The 15,361-nt window shown below is 47.0% G+C and overlaps 2 protein-coding genes across 4 annotated transcripts in view; one reads left to right on the plus strand and one right to left on the minus strand.

Annotated features, from left to right (window-relative positions):
- The window catches only part of BPGM (bisphosphoglycerate mutase), a 61,566-nt gene extending 58,302 nt beyond the window's left edge, over window positions 1-3,264 (minus strand). Inside the window, exons 1-2 of one of the 3 annotated variants that reach the window (XM_063359011.1) lie at window positions 3,219-3,264; window positions 489-632 (exon numbers count right to left, since the gene is read on the minus strand). Coding sequence is in view for 1 of the 3 variants with exons in the window: in XM_063359040.1 (XP_063215110.1) it covers window positions 489-632; window positions 3,219-3,248 (174 nt within the window). In the remaining 2 variants the exon portion in view is untranslated. Of the gene's footprint in view, window positions 1-488; window positions 633-3,218 lie in introns of those variants that run through there. The other 2 variants (XM_063359040.1, XM_063359030.1) reach the window with 2 other exon arrangements.
- A 4-nt stretch (window positions 3,265-3,268) lies between these two features.
- LOC134526766 (aldo-keto reductase family 1 member B1-like) lies at window positions 3,269-14,506 on the plus strand. The gene is made up of 10 exons (XM_063358948.1): window positions 3,269-3,423; window positions 4,186-4,353; window positions 4,875-4,991; window positions 6,305-6,382; window positions 6,769-6,891; window positions 11,225-11,331; window positions 11,468-11,549; window positions 12,102-12,185; window positions 12,999-13,081; window positions 13,867-14,506. Exons 1-10 carry the CDS (start codon window positions 3,358-3,360, stop codon window positions 13,907-13,909), a joined length of 951 nt encoding a protein of 316 aa, XP_063215018.1. The 5' UTR covers window positions 3,269-3,357; the 3' UTR covers window positions 13,910-14,506.
- The last annotated feature ends 855 nt before the right edge of the window (window positions 14,507-15,361 follow it).

A 15,361-nucleotide genomic window follows, 5' to 3' on the forward strand; every position in this document is an offset into this window, starting at 1 on the left:
CAGGCTCCCCCTCTGAGGCAACCACTTTAAGACCACTCGTTGCTCCCGCAGCTGCAGCCTGGCCTACCCGGCACACAGCTTTCCATCTGGACAATTCAGTGTGATTAACCGCTCACTCCTGACCAAAGGCCCTCCCTGTGCCCTGGGCACTTGTTAAGGCACACTGCTCCAAAGATCATCAGCCTGACTCCCCCACTTTGCTAAGCAGTCCCTGTCTCTCTGAAGCCTCGTTAGCAGCACACGGCAAGCCCTAGCGCACAGCCACATCACAGCAGCACACCTCTCTCCCCACGTTTCACAGCCAACCCCCCTGCAGCTCCCTGGCCAGTGCTTTTGGATCCTACATGTGGAGACAGCACTGCACCAGGCTGCTGGGGCACAGGCTTGGAGGAAGCACCCATCTGCCTCTTCCCAATCACCTTCCCACCCAGCGGCGGTCTCCCTAGGTCCCTTCTTTCTCCAGCCATTCGCACACTGTCTGCACTCACCCCTGGACACACACTGGCTGCGCTGCTTCCACCACTGCGTATTCCCAGTACAAGGATCGTGGCTTCTTTCGGAGTCCCTCTCGTTACTCCAGTTCTGGGCCAGAAGAGGGATGGGCGTCCCACGCATTCTCCAACAGCTACCACCTGATGAGGTAAAACAGACTCATCTCAGGGCAATCTAAGCTGATTTATCACCAATTAACACAAACTTTGTTTCACCAATTCAGGTACTGAGGGGGGGAAAAACAACACAGAGAAAAAAACAACTTCAGTAAATGCTTTTCTCCCCCTTCCCCAGCCTCCCTCTAAGCCAAATACCAGTCCCTGTGCTCATCTCTCCGCTTCCCCCATATTCACCACAGATCACACCTGTTCCGTCCTGACCCTTCCCGTGAGGCGAGGGCAGCTTCGAGGGCTGGGCTGGCTGCCTGGTGGCTTCCCTTTGCCCCTCAGCCCCAATTACTGTGCCTCACTGCTACCTGCTGTTCCCAGGGCTGTCGCTGCCCGGCAGGGGTGGCCCAGGCCACAGGCCACTCAGTAGCCAGCCCTTCCAAGGTGACTCTGCCGCCCTCCTTCTTCTGTGTTTTTTAAACAGACATGGGATTAACGGACAAATACCAGTGCAAAGATGAAAAGCCCCATCATTCTGAGAAAACAGGAGATCCACCAAGATGGATCCTGGCTTGATCTGAGCTCAAAGCAAGGAAGAGAACGAGGTCATCCACAGTGGGGTCCAGCCAAGACCCTCAGATCTGCCTCCCGGCACCCAGGGGCTGAACTGGAGCAAGACAAACCTCCCCTTCTAAAGGCTCCAAGCAAGGCAGAAATTCCCACTGCCCTTCCCAGGGATTCGAGCTTGAAACCTGGGTGCTCTCACCTCAAAACCCTGGCTTTAGCTATGCCTGTGTCTGTCAGCACCCCTAAAGCTGCAGAGCCCCGCAGCTCTCCCCCTTACGAGCCAAGATTATGGCACCTTGCCACTATGTCACCTCTTTTACTTGGGGAGGGGGGGGAAGCGCCTTTGGTCTTTTTTGGCAGGCCACAGGGTCTCTGTCAGTAAAGACTGCTTCCACAAGGACATACCCGTTTCCATTAGTTTGGACCCTGTTCTTCTCCGATACCGAACACTGCTGGTCTCCAAGGTCACAACTTGTGGTGAAATAACAGTGACTAAAGGCAAAGTCAGCAAAACAAACTGAAAAACTCATGATCCTACACATCCTGTTTCAGTGCAAAAACTCGCTCACGGGTTAAAATTAAAAAAAAAAAAAAAAAAAGAAAACCCTTCCTCCCCCGCGCTGTTCCTCATTGCCAGCGCTCACTGCAAAAAAACAGCTGGCCATATTATCAAGGACACAGCTCACAAGATTTACCAGGCTGGCTGTGACCCTGTGACACCTGCAGTACTTCTTCTTCCCCCAAGGCCCTGCTGCCATGAGATGGCCCCCACCAGGCCTTCAGGGGAGGTAAACGGCAGAAAGCTGACGTGCCTCACAGCTGCGAGGGGACAGTCCCCTGCTCAAGGGAGCCAACAGCAAAAACAAAATACAGAACTCCTGCCCGAAGCCTCTTGGTGGTGAGGAGATGGAGGACATCTTTCCAACAAGAAACCGCCAAGGGAAAACCAAACGCCGGCAGTAGAAGATAAGCACCAAGGTTATGCAACGGTTTCACGTGAAAACAGAGTGAAAACACATCGCATCCCGCTGGGGACGGCTGATGGCACTGACACAAAACAGCAGGGACATTAAAGAGGAAAACCAATTACCTTGCCTGCCCTTAGTTAAATGGAGGAAAAAAAAAAAAAACAAAAAAAAAAGGAAAAAGACCAAGCTGCAGTGAGAGCAGGGGCCTCTGCAGCAACCGCTCACACCTGAAGACACTTCTCCACGTGTGAGCAAGCAGCAAAGCCTCCCGGGCAAGTTGGGTTTTTTCCACTGCGCTTGCGACCTGTTCAGCAGAACAGCGTCCACTTGTCTGCAAAAAATGCCAAAGCCAGTTTCGGATGTGAGGTTACTGGCCACCTACCACCTACGATTACAATCGTGCATTTCACTCCGAAGTGCCCTCAGTGCCTCCCAAAAGACTGAGGGACAATTTGATTATTATGTCAGACATTAAAAAGTCACTGTTCTGCTTCAAAACACTGCGAAAAAACCTGTTCCAACATTCAAAAATTAAGTTTTTTTTTTAAACTCACTGTATCCTGAGTTACTCCTAAGCCACAGCTTGCTCTCCCTTGAAGTGGAAGCTGCATTCGTCCCATTTGGAGCAGGGAAGGGGTTCTCCCTGCTCTCACAAGCCAGACACACCAGGGTTTCTCTAGCCGCCTCGCTCCGCCAGCATGCAGGGTGACAAAGCTGTGACAAGGGGGACCCGTGCGGGCCTCCATCATTGTCATGGGTTGGGGACACGCTGCCCCAGCAAAAGCCTCAGCCCGAGGCACACAGCCCGCAGGCAGCTCTCCGGGCGCAGGGAGACACCCTCTGCCTCACGTCCCCTCCACCATCCCCATCCTGGGGATGGCCAAGATGCGACACGAAGGGCCCGGGGTGCTGCGGGAGGGCCGCCGGCCGGGAGCCATCAGCATGGCCGAGCACCCCGCACCCCAGTGAGCGCAGCCCTGGCTCAAGCACCGCCTGACACACCCCGGAGGACCTCGAAGATGCCGCTTCCTTTACCCCTCAGCCGCCATCCCAGCCCCCCGCCACGGGCAGCCCAGGGCCTCACCACGGCACAGCGCCAGCGCCGCCCCGCCATCCCCCCCCCTCCTCCGCGCCGCCGCGGGGCGGGGCGGGCCCTGCCGCTATTTAAGGCGCTGGGCCGGCATCCACGGCTGTGGTGGTGTTCCCGAGTGGCGTGAGGGGCCATGGCGACCTACGTGCAGCTGAACACCGGGGCTAAAATGCCTATCCTGGGGCTGGGCACGTGGAAGGTAACGGGGCTCGAGGCAGTGCCCCCCTCGCTGGCGGTGGGAGGGTGGCCGGGGCTGGCTGTGGCCCGGCCCTGGCCCTGCCCGGTGCCGTCCGTGCGGGACGGGCCCCCTTTCGCGGCCCTGCGCTGGGGAGCGGGGGGGGAGGGGGGTAGCCTGGGCCCTGGCAGGCGCTTGGCCCGTCTCGGCGCCTGTCCCCGCCGCTACCGCGGGCGCAGCGCTGCCGCCGACATCCCGGCCGGGGTTGCCTTCTGGGTACAGTGGCACCGAGGGTCCCTCCCTGCCCGCAGCCCGAGCTCCCGCACCGCTGCGGGGCTTTGCCCAATGACGCGGGTCGGCGGGGCCTGGGCCGAGGCCCCTCCGCGGGGCTGAGCTCCCCCGTCACGGCTGGCGGCTGCCGAAGGCTTCTGGTGGTACGGGGGGCGAGGGTGAGGAGGCCTCGGTCCGGCCCTGGAGAACGGCCCCGGTGCTGGGGCCTGCGCTCGGCCCCGGTGTTGGGCTGAGCCCTGGCTGGCTGTGGAGCGGGGTGACAGAGGGAGGGGTGGAGGTAGCTGTGAGCTCAGGAGCCTGTGCTTGAGATGTGTAAGGACTCAAGAATGCTGCAGGGAAAACTGGAGGCCTTCTGAATGCTGTTGGGGGGGGGGTTTTGCTCTATTTTAATTGGGGGATTGCTTTGGGGTGGGGGGCAGCTTTCTTAATCTTGCTAGGGAAAAGGTCTTTGATGTATATATATTGATTTGAGTTTCTTGGATGTTATTTTTTCAGTCTCCGCCAGGGAAAGTAACAGCTGCAGTGATGGCTGCCATCGATGCTGGGTACCGTCACTTTGATTGTGCCTATGTGTACCAAAATGAAAATGAAGTTGGGGATGGGATCCAGCAAAAAATCAAGGAAGGTGTTGTGAAACGAGAGGACCTCTTTGTTGTCAGTAAGGTATGGATCTGGTGGTATAGGATCCCAGGAGACACCTGTCTTTCATAGAAGCACCCTAGTTCTTTGCTTTCCTACTCGGTGGTGCAGCATGGAACAATTCAAGCATTATGTAGGCTGCTTCTGAGACAAGCTTCCTACTTTGCCTCATCTGATATGGAGAATTATTCAGAGTATGTACCACTGATATGGGTGATGCTTTAAACTTTTCCTGGCATGAAGTTATGCTACCTTCTTTCATGCAGTATCTGACATTCTAGTAGGTTGTTTCTAAATGGAAGTCTCAATTAATGAAACCAGACTTTCTGCCATGACACCATTCAATCATATGCTGCCACTGCACATGTTGCTCTCGGTGTCACAGGCCAGTCCTGCTCACAGAGCAAGCCCCCCTTGAAGATCAGCAGGGTGACCTAGTTCCACATCACCTCCCAAAGGGGACAGGCATTCCCCTGAACAGGACAGAAGGGTTCCAAGAGGTTTAACCCAGGACGTCACAGTGTGCCTTGGTTTTTTGTCTCTAGCTGTGGTGCACATTTCATGAAAAGCCTCTCGTGAAGGGAGCTTGCCAGAAGACTCTTGCTGCCCTGAAACTGGATTACCTGGATCTCTACCTCATCCACTGGCCCCTTGGTTTTAAGGTACAGTAACAGCAATGCCTGTGGCTTTGCCTGTTGTGACTGGCAGTTTTGAAGAGCTATATGGCTTTACAGCCATATATTGCTCCAGCCAACTCAGAAGATCATCGTACGTCTGTTGTGTACTGGCCCTGCTCTGGTGCTCAGCTTTACTTTGGCTGTGCAAGGCTGTTCATCCCTACCTCTGAGATTCCTACTTGCACAGTATTCTCTCTTTTGATCCTGGAAGAGGTTGACCTTGAACTAGGGGTGGGTTTCTTGGCTGCGAGCCTAAGTTATATTGCTCTCCTCTTGATTATTGCCTATGTGTTGTCTTCTAAGAATCCAAAGTATTCTCAACTGACATGGATGTGGTTCCCTCTTTGTGGGAAGAAGGGTTGAGCTTTGCTGCCTGACAGAAATTCTTTCCTCTGCATGTTACAGAATCAGAGAACAAGAGAATGTTTCTGACTTCCATTTCTGTCTTTAATCACTGAGTCCTTTAATACAGTATAGATTGAACTGACCTTTGCTGTAGGAGCCTTGGTGTTCCACAGACCTGGGATTTCAAAAGGTGAAACTTTCTAGTTCCTAACTTTCACTGGCTGCATGCAAAGGAAGTGAGACTGCATGTCTCAGAATGTTTCTAAGCTTAGTGTTTCTGTTAGAGCCTGATCAAACCTCCTTTCTACTTGTTGCTTCTGAGATCAACTGTTTGTGATAGCATTTGTATTTTTAAAATTAGTTCATATGGACAGAACTATCAAAGTGAAAATGTGTTGTGGTGTAATAATATATTGGTAGAAAACAACTGGCTTTGAATGAAGCCGATACCTGGCATGTAGTCTTAACTGGGACTCAAGCTGTTTGAAGATTCCGCGTGCCAGCAACTTAAACAATGAATGTCCCTATGAAAGACCTGTCAGCAGATCTGGTGCAATATAGACTGAACATGTTCCAGGTCCTAAGTGGGACCTTAGTGCACACTTTATTAAAACACTTCATTAGGTCTGTGCAAGAATTACGCATTTTTGTAATACAGAAAGTGAACTTGTAAACTGGCTGTAATTCTACAAGGGAAGAGTTAGCTTCACCATATGTATTTTGATGAGCCAGGGGACATTGTTCAGCAGATACAAAAATACCATAATGCCATGTGAAAGCAAAAGAAAAGGCTTAAGACTGTAGATAGTGAGTATTAGTGTTATCTAATACGTATGTAGATAATAAGTGTTAGTATGTTCTGCAGTAGGAGTTTGTAGTATCATGGTCTTCATCTGATGTTAACTTGAATTCCCACCAAAGAGTGTTTCAAGCATTTTCTTTCTCACTGACAGGCAGGAGAGGAGCTGTTTCCAACAGATGACAAAGGCATGTCGATACCCAGCAACACAGATATTCTGCATACATGGGAGGTAAGTTTAGCCACAGCAGGAGAATCATGTCTTCTGTTCTCAGCAGTCTCTTCCATGTTTTTATTGCCTTCAGCAGTCTAAATTCTCATGTATGTAAAACTACTTGGAAGACATCGCTGGTTTGATAGTGGGGTTTTGGGTATTTTCCACTTCTAACTTACTGTAAATTTCCACAATCTCAAAGAATGAATCTTTGAGCTTTGATGAAATGGGAGACATGGCACAAATATAATAGTGCTCTGTGTTTTTTTTTCCTCAAACTTGAACTCTGAAAATCTAAATGCTTATTTTGTGCATCTCATGAAGGAAATAAGCCATGTCAGGAAGAACATTTTCTTCAGCTGCTGTCATTTATACTAGATGCTGACTCTGTTTCTTTCTGTTAGGCCATGGAAGAGCTGGTGGATGCTGGTCTGGTAAAAGCCATTGGTATCTCAAACTTCAACCATGAGCAGATTGAAAGAATCTTGAACAAACCGGGACTGAAATACAAGCCTGCAAATAACCAGGTAAGCTGCGAAGTGACTGCAGGCAAATCATAGAATCATAGGGTTGGAAGGGACCTCTGGAGATCACCTAGTCCAACCCCCCCTGTCACAGCAGGGTCATCTAGAGCAGGTTGCACAGGAACGCATCCAGGCGGGTTTTGAATGTCTCCAGAGATGGAGACTCCACCACCTCTCTGGGCAGCCTGTTCCAGTGCCCTGCCACCCTCAAAGGAAAGAAGTTCCTTCTCATGTTTAGGTGGAACTTCCTATGCTCACGTTTGTGCCTGTTACCCGTTGTCCTGTTGCGGGGCACCACTAAAAAGAGCTTGGCCCCATCCTCCTGACACCCACCCTTTGAGTATTTATAAGCATTGATAAGATCCGCCCTCAGCCGTCTTTTTTCCAGACTGAAGAGACCCAAATCCCTCAGCCTTTCTTCATAAGGGAGGTGTTCCAGTCTCCTAATCATCTTGGTAGCTCTCTGCTGCACCCTCTCTAGCAGTTCCCTGTCCCTCTTGATCCTGGGAGCCCAGAACTGGCCACAGTACTCCAAGTGCGGCCTCACCAGGGCAGAGTAGAGGGGGAGGATGGCCTCCCTCGACCTGCTGGCCACACTCTTCTTGATGCACCCCAGGATGCCATGGGCCTTCTTGGCCACAAGGGCACATTGCTGGCTCATGGTCATCCTGTTGTCCACCAGGACTCCCAGGTCTCTTTCCACCGAGCTGCTCTCCAGCAGGTCAGCCCCCAACCTGTACTGGTGCATGGGGTTATTCCTCCCCAGGTGCAGCACCCTACACTTGCCCTTGTTGAATTTCATAAGGTTCCTCATTGCCCAGATCTCCAACCTGTCCAGGTCTCTCTGTAAATGTGTGGGTGGTTTTGTTTCTGTTTTTTCTTTTTTAAAAATTACTAAGATCTTATTATGAAATGAGATCATAGAAAGAGAGAATGGAGTGGACACAGTATTTTTGCTCAATCCCACCCTTTAACCGTTTCTGGATGCACAGGATGCTGGGTTTTAATGGATTTTCTGCAGTAGTGCTTGGAAACTTGGCAAGGAGCAGCTCCAGAATCCCTCCTTTTTTGGGGGAGGGGGGTGGGGAGAAGGGCAGGGGGAACTCAATGAGTTTTAGAAAGTTCCTTGTATGAGTAAAACTTTGTATATATATATGGGAACCTAACAGAAAATTGGATTACTTTTTTGCAACTCTTCTGTGGAGAGGCCGGTTCCTGTTGCTGGTGACTGAGGGAACTGAAGAGGAACATGCTTTATGGACTGATTACAGACTTAATGAGGGCTGGGAGGAAGGAGGAAACGGAGCTGCGAGCTAGGCCATAGAGAAGTGTCCAGGTATATAGACAACACTTGAATAAAATCTTAGAGAAATTCAGATGGCAGGAGATTTAGCAAGATAATCTGCTGTAATTCACAGCTCAGAGCAGCATCAGCTGTGAGATCAGACCAGGTTGCCCAGGGCTTTATCCACCTTGAAAACCTGTAAGGATGGAGACTGCACAGCCTCTTTAGGCAGTGTGCTCCGCTGCCCGACACACACACAGACACCTAACTTGGGTGTATGGGGGAGGGAATGAGTTTTCTTACACCCGGTCTCAACCTCTCCTGTTTTAATTTACACCTGTTGTCTCTTGACCTCTCACTATGCACCACTGAAGAGCTTGGCTTGTCTTTCATGACCTTCTTTTAGGTATTGAAAAGCTGTTCCTAGGAGCAGCTAGGAGGTCTCCTAGGAGACCTGAAGCCTTCCCTTCTCCAAGCTCAAGAAGCCCAGCTCCTTCAGGCTTTCCCAATACAGCAGGTATTCCCAATACAGCCATCCCAGTAGCCCTCTGCTGAATTCATGACAGTCTGTCAATCTTTCTTCTACTGAATGGGCTGGGAAGGGGGGAAAAACTGGACACAGTATTATAAAGGTCATCTAATAAGTACTGAGTAGAAGCAGATGATCACTTCCCACAATTTACTGGCAGTGTTTCTGCTGCCAGGGCTCACTACTGGCTCATGTTCAGCTCAGCCTACTGTGGCCCCCAGGTTGTTTCTAGCATAGTTGCCTTGCAGGTTGTCAGGCTCCAGCCTGTGTTATTGCCAGAGGCTTTTCCTTCCCAGGTGTGGGGCTTTGTGTGCAGCCATGTTGAATTTCGTAAGGCTTTTGTTGGCCTGTTCTTCCTACCTGGGTGGGTCACTCTGAAGTGGCAGCCCTGCCCTTGTGAGTATTGACTGGGCCTCCCCTGATTTGGCATCACCTGCAGACTTGACAAGATTATAGTCTGGCACAAGTTGTTGAAGAGGATGGGTCCCAGGATAGCCCCCTGTGGCATCTATCTAGACTTGGCCTTGATTACTATGGTGTTTGAAGGACTGCAGTCTCAGTTACTGATAACTGATTACAAGAACTAGTTAATTTGTGGTAGCTTGAGCGTATGTACTGAAAAAGGATTTTTAACACCTTTTTTCAGAAAGCTAAAGGATTGTTCTCTGGAAGAAAACAATCTCTCTAACATAAAACTGAAACATTCTGACAAGTGCAAAGTTCATAATTCTCCACTGTATTTTTGTTATCACTGCCAGTGTACTTTAGGATACTTAGTAGAAATCTTATAATATCGTTTAATATCTCCCACAACTTATTGCCACTATCACTAGTTGATAATTACTCTTGTCTCTTGCATAGAGGTTGCTGACCTGGTGTCTCTCACTTGGAAGTGTTCTCAAGCTCTCTGATTACTATAATCAAATTAAGCACAGAGCAATAGGTCTTTGGTCCCTGTCCTTCAAAACTTATTGCTTTTGAAGAAATCCTTGAAAGCCTGAGATCTATCTGTGATAATATCTAATAGTGATAATGCTTCGTGCACATGCTTTTTCTGTGCAGGTGTTTCAGTGTAATTCCCATTCTTAATTTAAATGCAGTCAGTATGCACATTGGTTTCATATGTGGAGAGAAATTAATTTGTCATTGTAGTAATTACACGACAATGATAAATAGTACTTAGTTCAGTAAGGAAATCTGACTCTCAAGTACTTGATCGTTATCATACAGTGTGAACTGCAGTATCTTAAGATACTTGTTTAAATGCACATTCATCATCATCAAATGCTTTTCATTCTGGTCCAAACATAAGACTAGCTAATGTAGCTCAAAGTTTTTCAACTTGAGTGCCAGTGGACAGGTAAGGATGACTTTGCCTGTTTATATTGAGAAATCAAGCGTATTGAGAAAATAACCAGCTGCTTTGTTACTCTTGAGTAGCTGTATTTCTGGAGCTGCTGAAGTAAAATAAAGATGTATAAACTGTCCAAAAAAAGTTATATGTCCTGTTGTCTAATATTCCAGCATGCCCCTGAAGGGAAACAGCCATGCAGGCTCCTAACATCAGGTATCTAGAACCACGAATAAAGCCCTCGAGGCTGTAAACTGATCCCATGTTTTGCACTCTCTTGCCTCCACCTGCCAGTAGCACAGGTTTCCAGGGTCTTCCCTCGGAATGCAGCAGCAGGCTGCAGAAGGCTCGAATGACAGTGTAGTTAAAAAGGTTCTTGATGTTGCCTGCTGAAAGGAAAGTAGCACACCCTGGTGTGTAACTATCCTTAAAGCCTCTCTGTGCAAAGTATCAAATGTTCATTTGCAGCCTCCTGACACATGAATAGTTCCTGTTCCATACTGCATATCTGTGTGTTAGCTTCCCAGAATGCAGAGGCACTGTTAAGGAGTCTTTATTCTGTTATGTAGATATTCTTATGGAAATCCATGGTAAATACACCTGTGTTTATAAATAGTCTGTAGTGGACAGTAAGCTGAAGGACTGAAGTCTGTAGCTGTTAGCCGTTCTCACTGTTTGCAGACTGGAGGTATTCGGTGTGAGTATTGACACGAAGCAAATAAAAACGAATTAAACAGTACTGGTATTGAAGTTAGTATGGTAGTAAAAAAACCCCGAACATTATGGCATGTTTAATTAGGTTTGAAAAGAGAACTTTGTACTTACTGGTCTGCTGGCCTATTGTTATGATTTTACAGTTCTCTTGTGTGTACATTTTGCTGAACTGTCCTGCTTAGGCAATTATGTAGCTGCTCATCCCATATGTTGGAGATTATATGAATCAGCAAAGTTTTAAGGAGTGGTGTTACAGTCTTTGGACCCTTCACTGCAAGGAGAACTATTAGAAATAGTAGAAAGGGCAGGTGGCACACAGGAAACAAAGTCTGTGTAATATTGCTCAGAGACTATAAGTTAGAACAAAAATCAGCCTTTGATTTGATTAAAAACTAATTTCTGGAACATGTTAAAGCAGTTAAATCACTGTCTAATCTCTATACTCTTATGTTGGCAGGTCGAATGTCATCCGTACCTTACCCAGGAGAAGCTGATCAAGTACTGTCAATCCAAAGGGATTGCTGTGACAGCGTACAGTCCCCTTGGCTCTCCTGACAGGCCATGGTAAGATTCCTTTGTGCTTTGCAAGGGAGCTGACATGGGTTATGCTTGAAACTTTGAGACAAGTGCACTGTTAATTATTCATCCAGATGCAGATCTGTGGAGACTTTTTGCCACTGATCTTCTTTCCCCTGTGTAGGGCTAAGCCAGAGGATCCTTCCCTTCTGGATGAGCCCAAGATCAAAGAGATTGCAGCCAAGCACAACAAAACCCCAGCACAGGTACGTAGGTGCCAGACAGTGGGTACCCCTTCCTGTAATACAGCTTGAAGGACAGCTAATGACAAGTAAAGGACAGGCTGGCTCTTCATTCCCTTTCATCTGTGGTACTCTTCTGTGGTGTTAAGTAGCAACGCAGGTTTGTTTATTATGTGGCCTTCAACACCTACTTGCAAGGGTTCTTTGACTATTGACAAAAAACTCTTTCTTGACCCGTCTTTAGATGCTGTAATGTTTCACTCTTACAATCTCAAGGCCTGTCACAGAAAAGCGAACCCTTATATTAGCCTACTGAAAGTCTAGGTGGGAAGGAAAAAACTGAGTATTGCTAAATTAGATGAGAAAGGAGGCTTTCTCTGTGGGGCTCCACCACTTCTCTCTTTGCACTTCAGAAAGTGCTGCTTTGAATTTGGGTATGATTTGAAACGCAGCTCTGCAGAAAGGATTCAATTCTGCTGAAGTGTACAGTTCACAGCAAACAACTGTTGGATCAGGCTCTGCTTGCCATAGAACAAAAGCCATCCTCTCTCTGACTTGGTGATATGTCGCTTGCAGGTTCTCATTCGGTTCCACATCCAGAGAAATGTGATTGTGATTCCCAAGTCTGTCACACCTCAGCGCATTGTGGAGAACTTCAAGGTGCGTGAGCTAGGTGCATGGCATGTTCAGGGATGGCACGGCTTCCCCCCCGGTGATCCTTTCTCACCTTTCCTAAGGCTTTCTCAGGCAAGAGGACTGGGCTTTCTCTCAATATGTTTTTACCTATGGCCTGCTGAGGGTTAAACTTAACGTTACAGTTCGAGAGCAGGAGCTAGCAAAGCTTTTGGAAACACTAGGCTGATAATCTTAGCGGTCACATTATGGGGTGCTTCCTGTTCTATGCCATGTGGATGAGTCATCTGACAGAGCTTGCCTGGGGGCTGAGTGCAGTAGCATACCACAAAAGACTTCTGTAAAGCAAGCACTGTTGAGAAAATAGCCCTGGTGTCCAGAAACCATATCACTGCTCTGGATTCGGTGGTCCTTGACTGTGAAACCAGTATTAGGATTTTGGGAGACGCTCAGTTGTATTAGGTGGAATGTGAAAGTCTTGGAGGTGTTCCTTTGTAATAGGACAGAAAGATGCATTTTTCACAAATGGAGGATGCAGGCATTCTGCAACACTAAGTGCTTTTTGAACTTCTGAAAACAACTGGCACATGTAACTGCAACTTGAGACTTTTTTTTTTTAATTCCTCCCTATTTCTGCTTACCTCCCGCCTCCACCCCAGCTAGTGGAGTCTCAGAAATCCAGAGAACAGCATTTTTGCTTTCCCTCCTTCATGAAGCACTCACTTCTTCTAAGAAGCACCCCTGCACTGTGGACTTGTTCTTTAATTTTGTGATTATTTTTTTTTGCTTACAATCTCTGATTTGTTCAAAGAGGTGATTTCCAGCTGTTTCTCTTGTTAGGTGTTTGACTTTGAATTGACTAAAGAGGAGATGGCAACTATTCTCAGCTTTAACAGAAACTGGAGAGCCTGTGCAATGAGCACGTAAGTGGCAGTGTTTCTTGTGCATTTTTTTTCAAGCTTTTATTACTACGTCATAATTTAGTATATGAAGTTATAGATACTAAGCTTGGTTGAAATTCAGGATATGCAAACTCAATTTCCAAAGGGGTCATCCTCAAAATAACTTTTCAGAGTAAGATTTTAAATGTTCATGTTACGAACCAAATCGCAGTGAGCATAAAGCAAACTTCCATTTTCAGTTCATTCTCCAATAAACTTTTTGTAGTTGGGATTGCAACAGGAGGCTGCTTATTCAAAACTTTTATTTTGTCTATATTAGAGAAATGAGCATGATGCAGACTCAAATTCTTGATTGAAATTACTTGTGGTATTTTGTCTTTCTGCCGTGACCCTTAGGTCATTTATGAAAACTGACTGTATGTTCTTCAGGATTGGTTGGGAAAGTGGGTGAACATTCAAAGGAAAAAAAAGAGGATTTGCAACTTGGAAGCCTAAAGCCAGATATAAAAATCTCTGTTGGAAGGCTGCCAAAAATGTCTTTCTGGCAGTAAACAGTGAAACCTTGAATTAGTTGTCTAGAAAGCACCTAGGTCATATAGCTTGAAATGCTTAGAGCCCAAACAACAGAAGGCACTCAAGAATCTTTCTGTTGACAAATGCAGCATGTCACCAAGGAAAACAGAAACAATCTGACTCTGCTTTTATAGAGTTCAGCTCTTCCCTTTTGGTGGCTTTTTTGCAGTGATTACAGCTGTGTTACAGTATCTTTAGACATGAAATAATCTGTCCTCTTTGATTCCCTTCAGGTGCAAAACTCACAAGGACTACCCTTTCAATGCAGAATACTGAAGATGGTTTCCTGCCTTACTCCAGACTTCCCAGATATGCTTCTGCTGTTGCCTATGAGTTGTCTACGTTGCATTCTCACTGCATCAGATACTTTCCTCCCCCCCCCTCCCCTTTTTCTTTCTTCCCCCCCACAAAGATGCAGTATATGTACTCGGTGACTTTGCGGTGTTTTCTTTTTTTGGAAGAAGGAAATGCTAAAATGGTTCTGAAGAGCACGCTGTGTGGACTAGTAGATTGTCTTTGCCAAACTGCATGGCTGGAATTGGTAAGCAGAAAACATTGAGAAGGTTTGAACAAGCAGTCACTTTTATTTTGGACTACTGTGAATTGGAGCTAGTGACTATTGTTGTCTGGAAGGACCAGGATATTAGCAGATTTCGTGTAATTAATGAGGTCTGCTTCTTTCTCATTATTTTTGGGTTTGCCTTTGTTTCTTTGTAACACTCCATGCTTCTCTTTCTCTAATTGGAAGTACAAGTTGATTTCTAAGTACAGCAGTTCCTACATGGGTAGCTCTTTGAAAAGCGTGTAGGTCCTGGTTTCTTGGTGATATAAAAGCTGTTTTTGCTTATAATAAAATACAGTTTCATTACTGTGTGTAATGAGATGGTTATTTCAGCAATGGTCTAATGCTAGAGTAGCTGTATTATATCGTCTGTCTTTAGAGATCACAGAAAAGGAAGGGAAGTTACCGTTCCCCAATAAATCTACTGTTGATGTTAACTTCTTATGTGTGACCTGCTAGCTATCTGCTGTTCTCATGCTAGTGCCCATGTAAAACTCCCGAGTGTGGTGAGCCTGTGGCCATTGTGTGCTTGAGCCTCTCTCTAGAGCTCTTTTGATATGTCTAGCAGCTAATATACTGATGCTTAAATCAGTCTTTATTTTACATATACATACACACACTGATAGTATAATTTGGCTAGTAGAAAACTCATTCCATTGAAGACATGAAGCCTACACAGCATCCTGTGGGATTGTTGTAGTAAGCAGTAGAAAACTTGCCCTTTCCAGGCAGACAGCGCGTGATGCAGGAAAGAATTCCATGCTTGTACAAGCTACCGCTTGCAAATGTAGTAAAAATAAGTTTCCAAGAAAATCCTGTGTCATGAACTAGCAGATCAGAAACTTACTACTGTGCTCTGGGAGGACAGAAAAATAGGCTTATACCCAAGTTTTAACATGCAAGGTGTGTTCGTCCCTTGGCTCTTTTATAGTTTTCACGATACTTGCAGGTAATGTTTTGAAAGTTGTTGCCTTCTGAAAGCTGCTTAAGACTTCACAAAATGCATTTAGGCACTTGTAAAAACAGTGGCTAAAGTTCGGTGATTTTTCTTGGTTGTTCTCATAATTTTTTTCCAAGGTCTGAGTAGATCTAGTGTGAAGTGTCCTCTGAAGGAGGTTGTGTAGGCCTGGCAGAAAGGGGGTTCTTCTGAACAGATGAAAGAAGGG

The sequence above is a fragment of the Chroicocephalus ridibundus genome, chromosome 1 (assembly GCF_963924245.1).
Source record: "Chroicocephalus ridibundus chromosome 1, bChrRid1.1, whole genome shotgun sequence".
Classification (NCBI taxonomy): Eukaryota; Metazoa; Chordata; class Aves; order Charadriiformes; family Laridae; genus Chroicocephalus; species Chroicocephalus ridibundus.

What these genes read in the sequence shown, in the direction of transcription:
- LOC134526766 (XM_063358948.1), top strand. Translation starts at nt 3,358, where the DNA reads ATGGCGACCTACGTGCAGCTGAACACCGGGGCTAAAATGCCTATCCTG. An exon ending in TGGGGCTGGGCACGTGGAAG is followed by an intron (nt 3,424 to 4,185) that starts GTAACGGGGCTC and finishes TTATTTTTTCAG; the next exon opens with TCTCCGCCAGGGAAAGTAAC. An exon ending in AGAGCCTGTGCAATGAGCAC is followed by an intron (nt 13,082 to 13,866) that starts GTAAGTGGCAGT and finishes GATTCCCTTCAG; the next exon opens with GTGCAAAACTCACAAGGACT.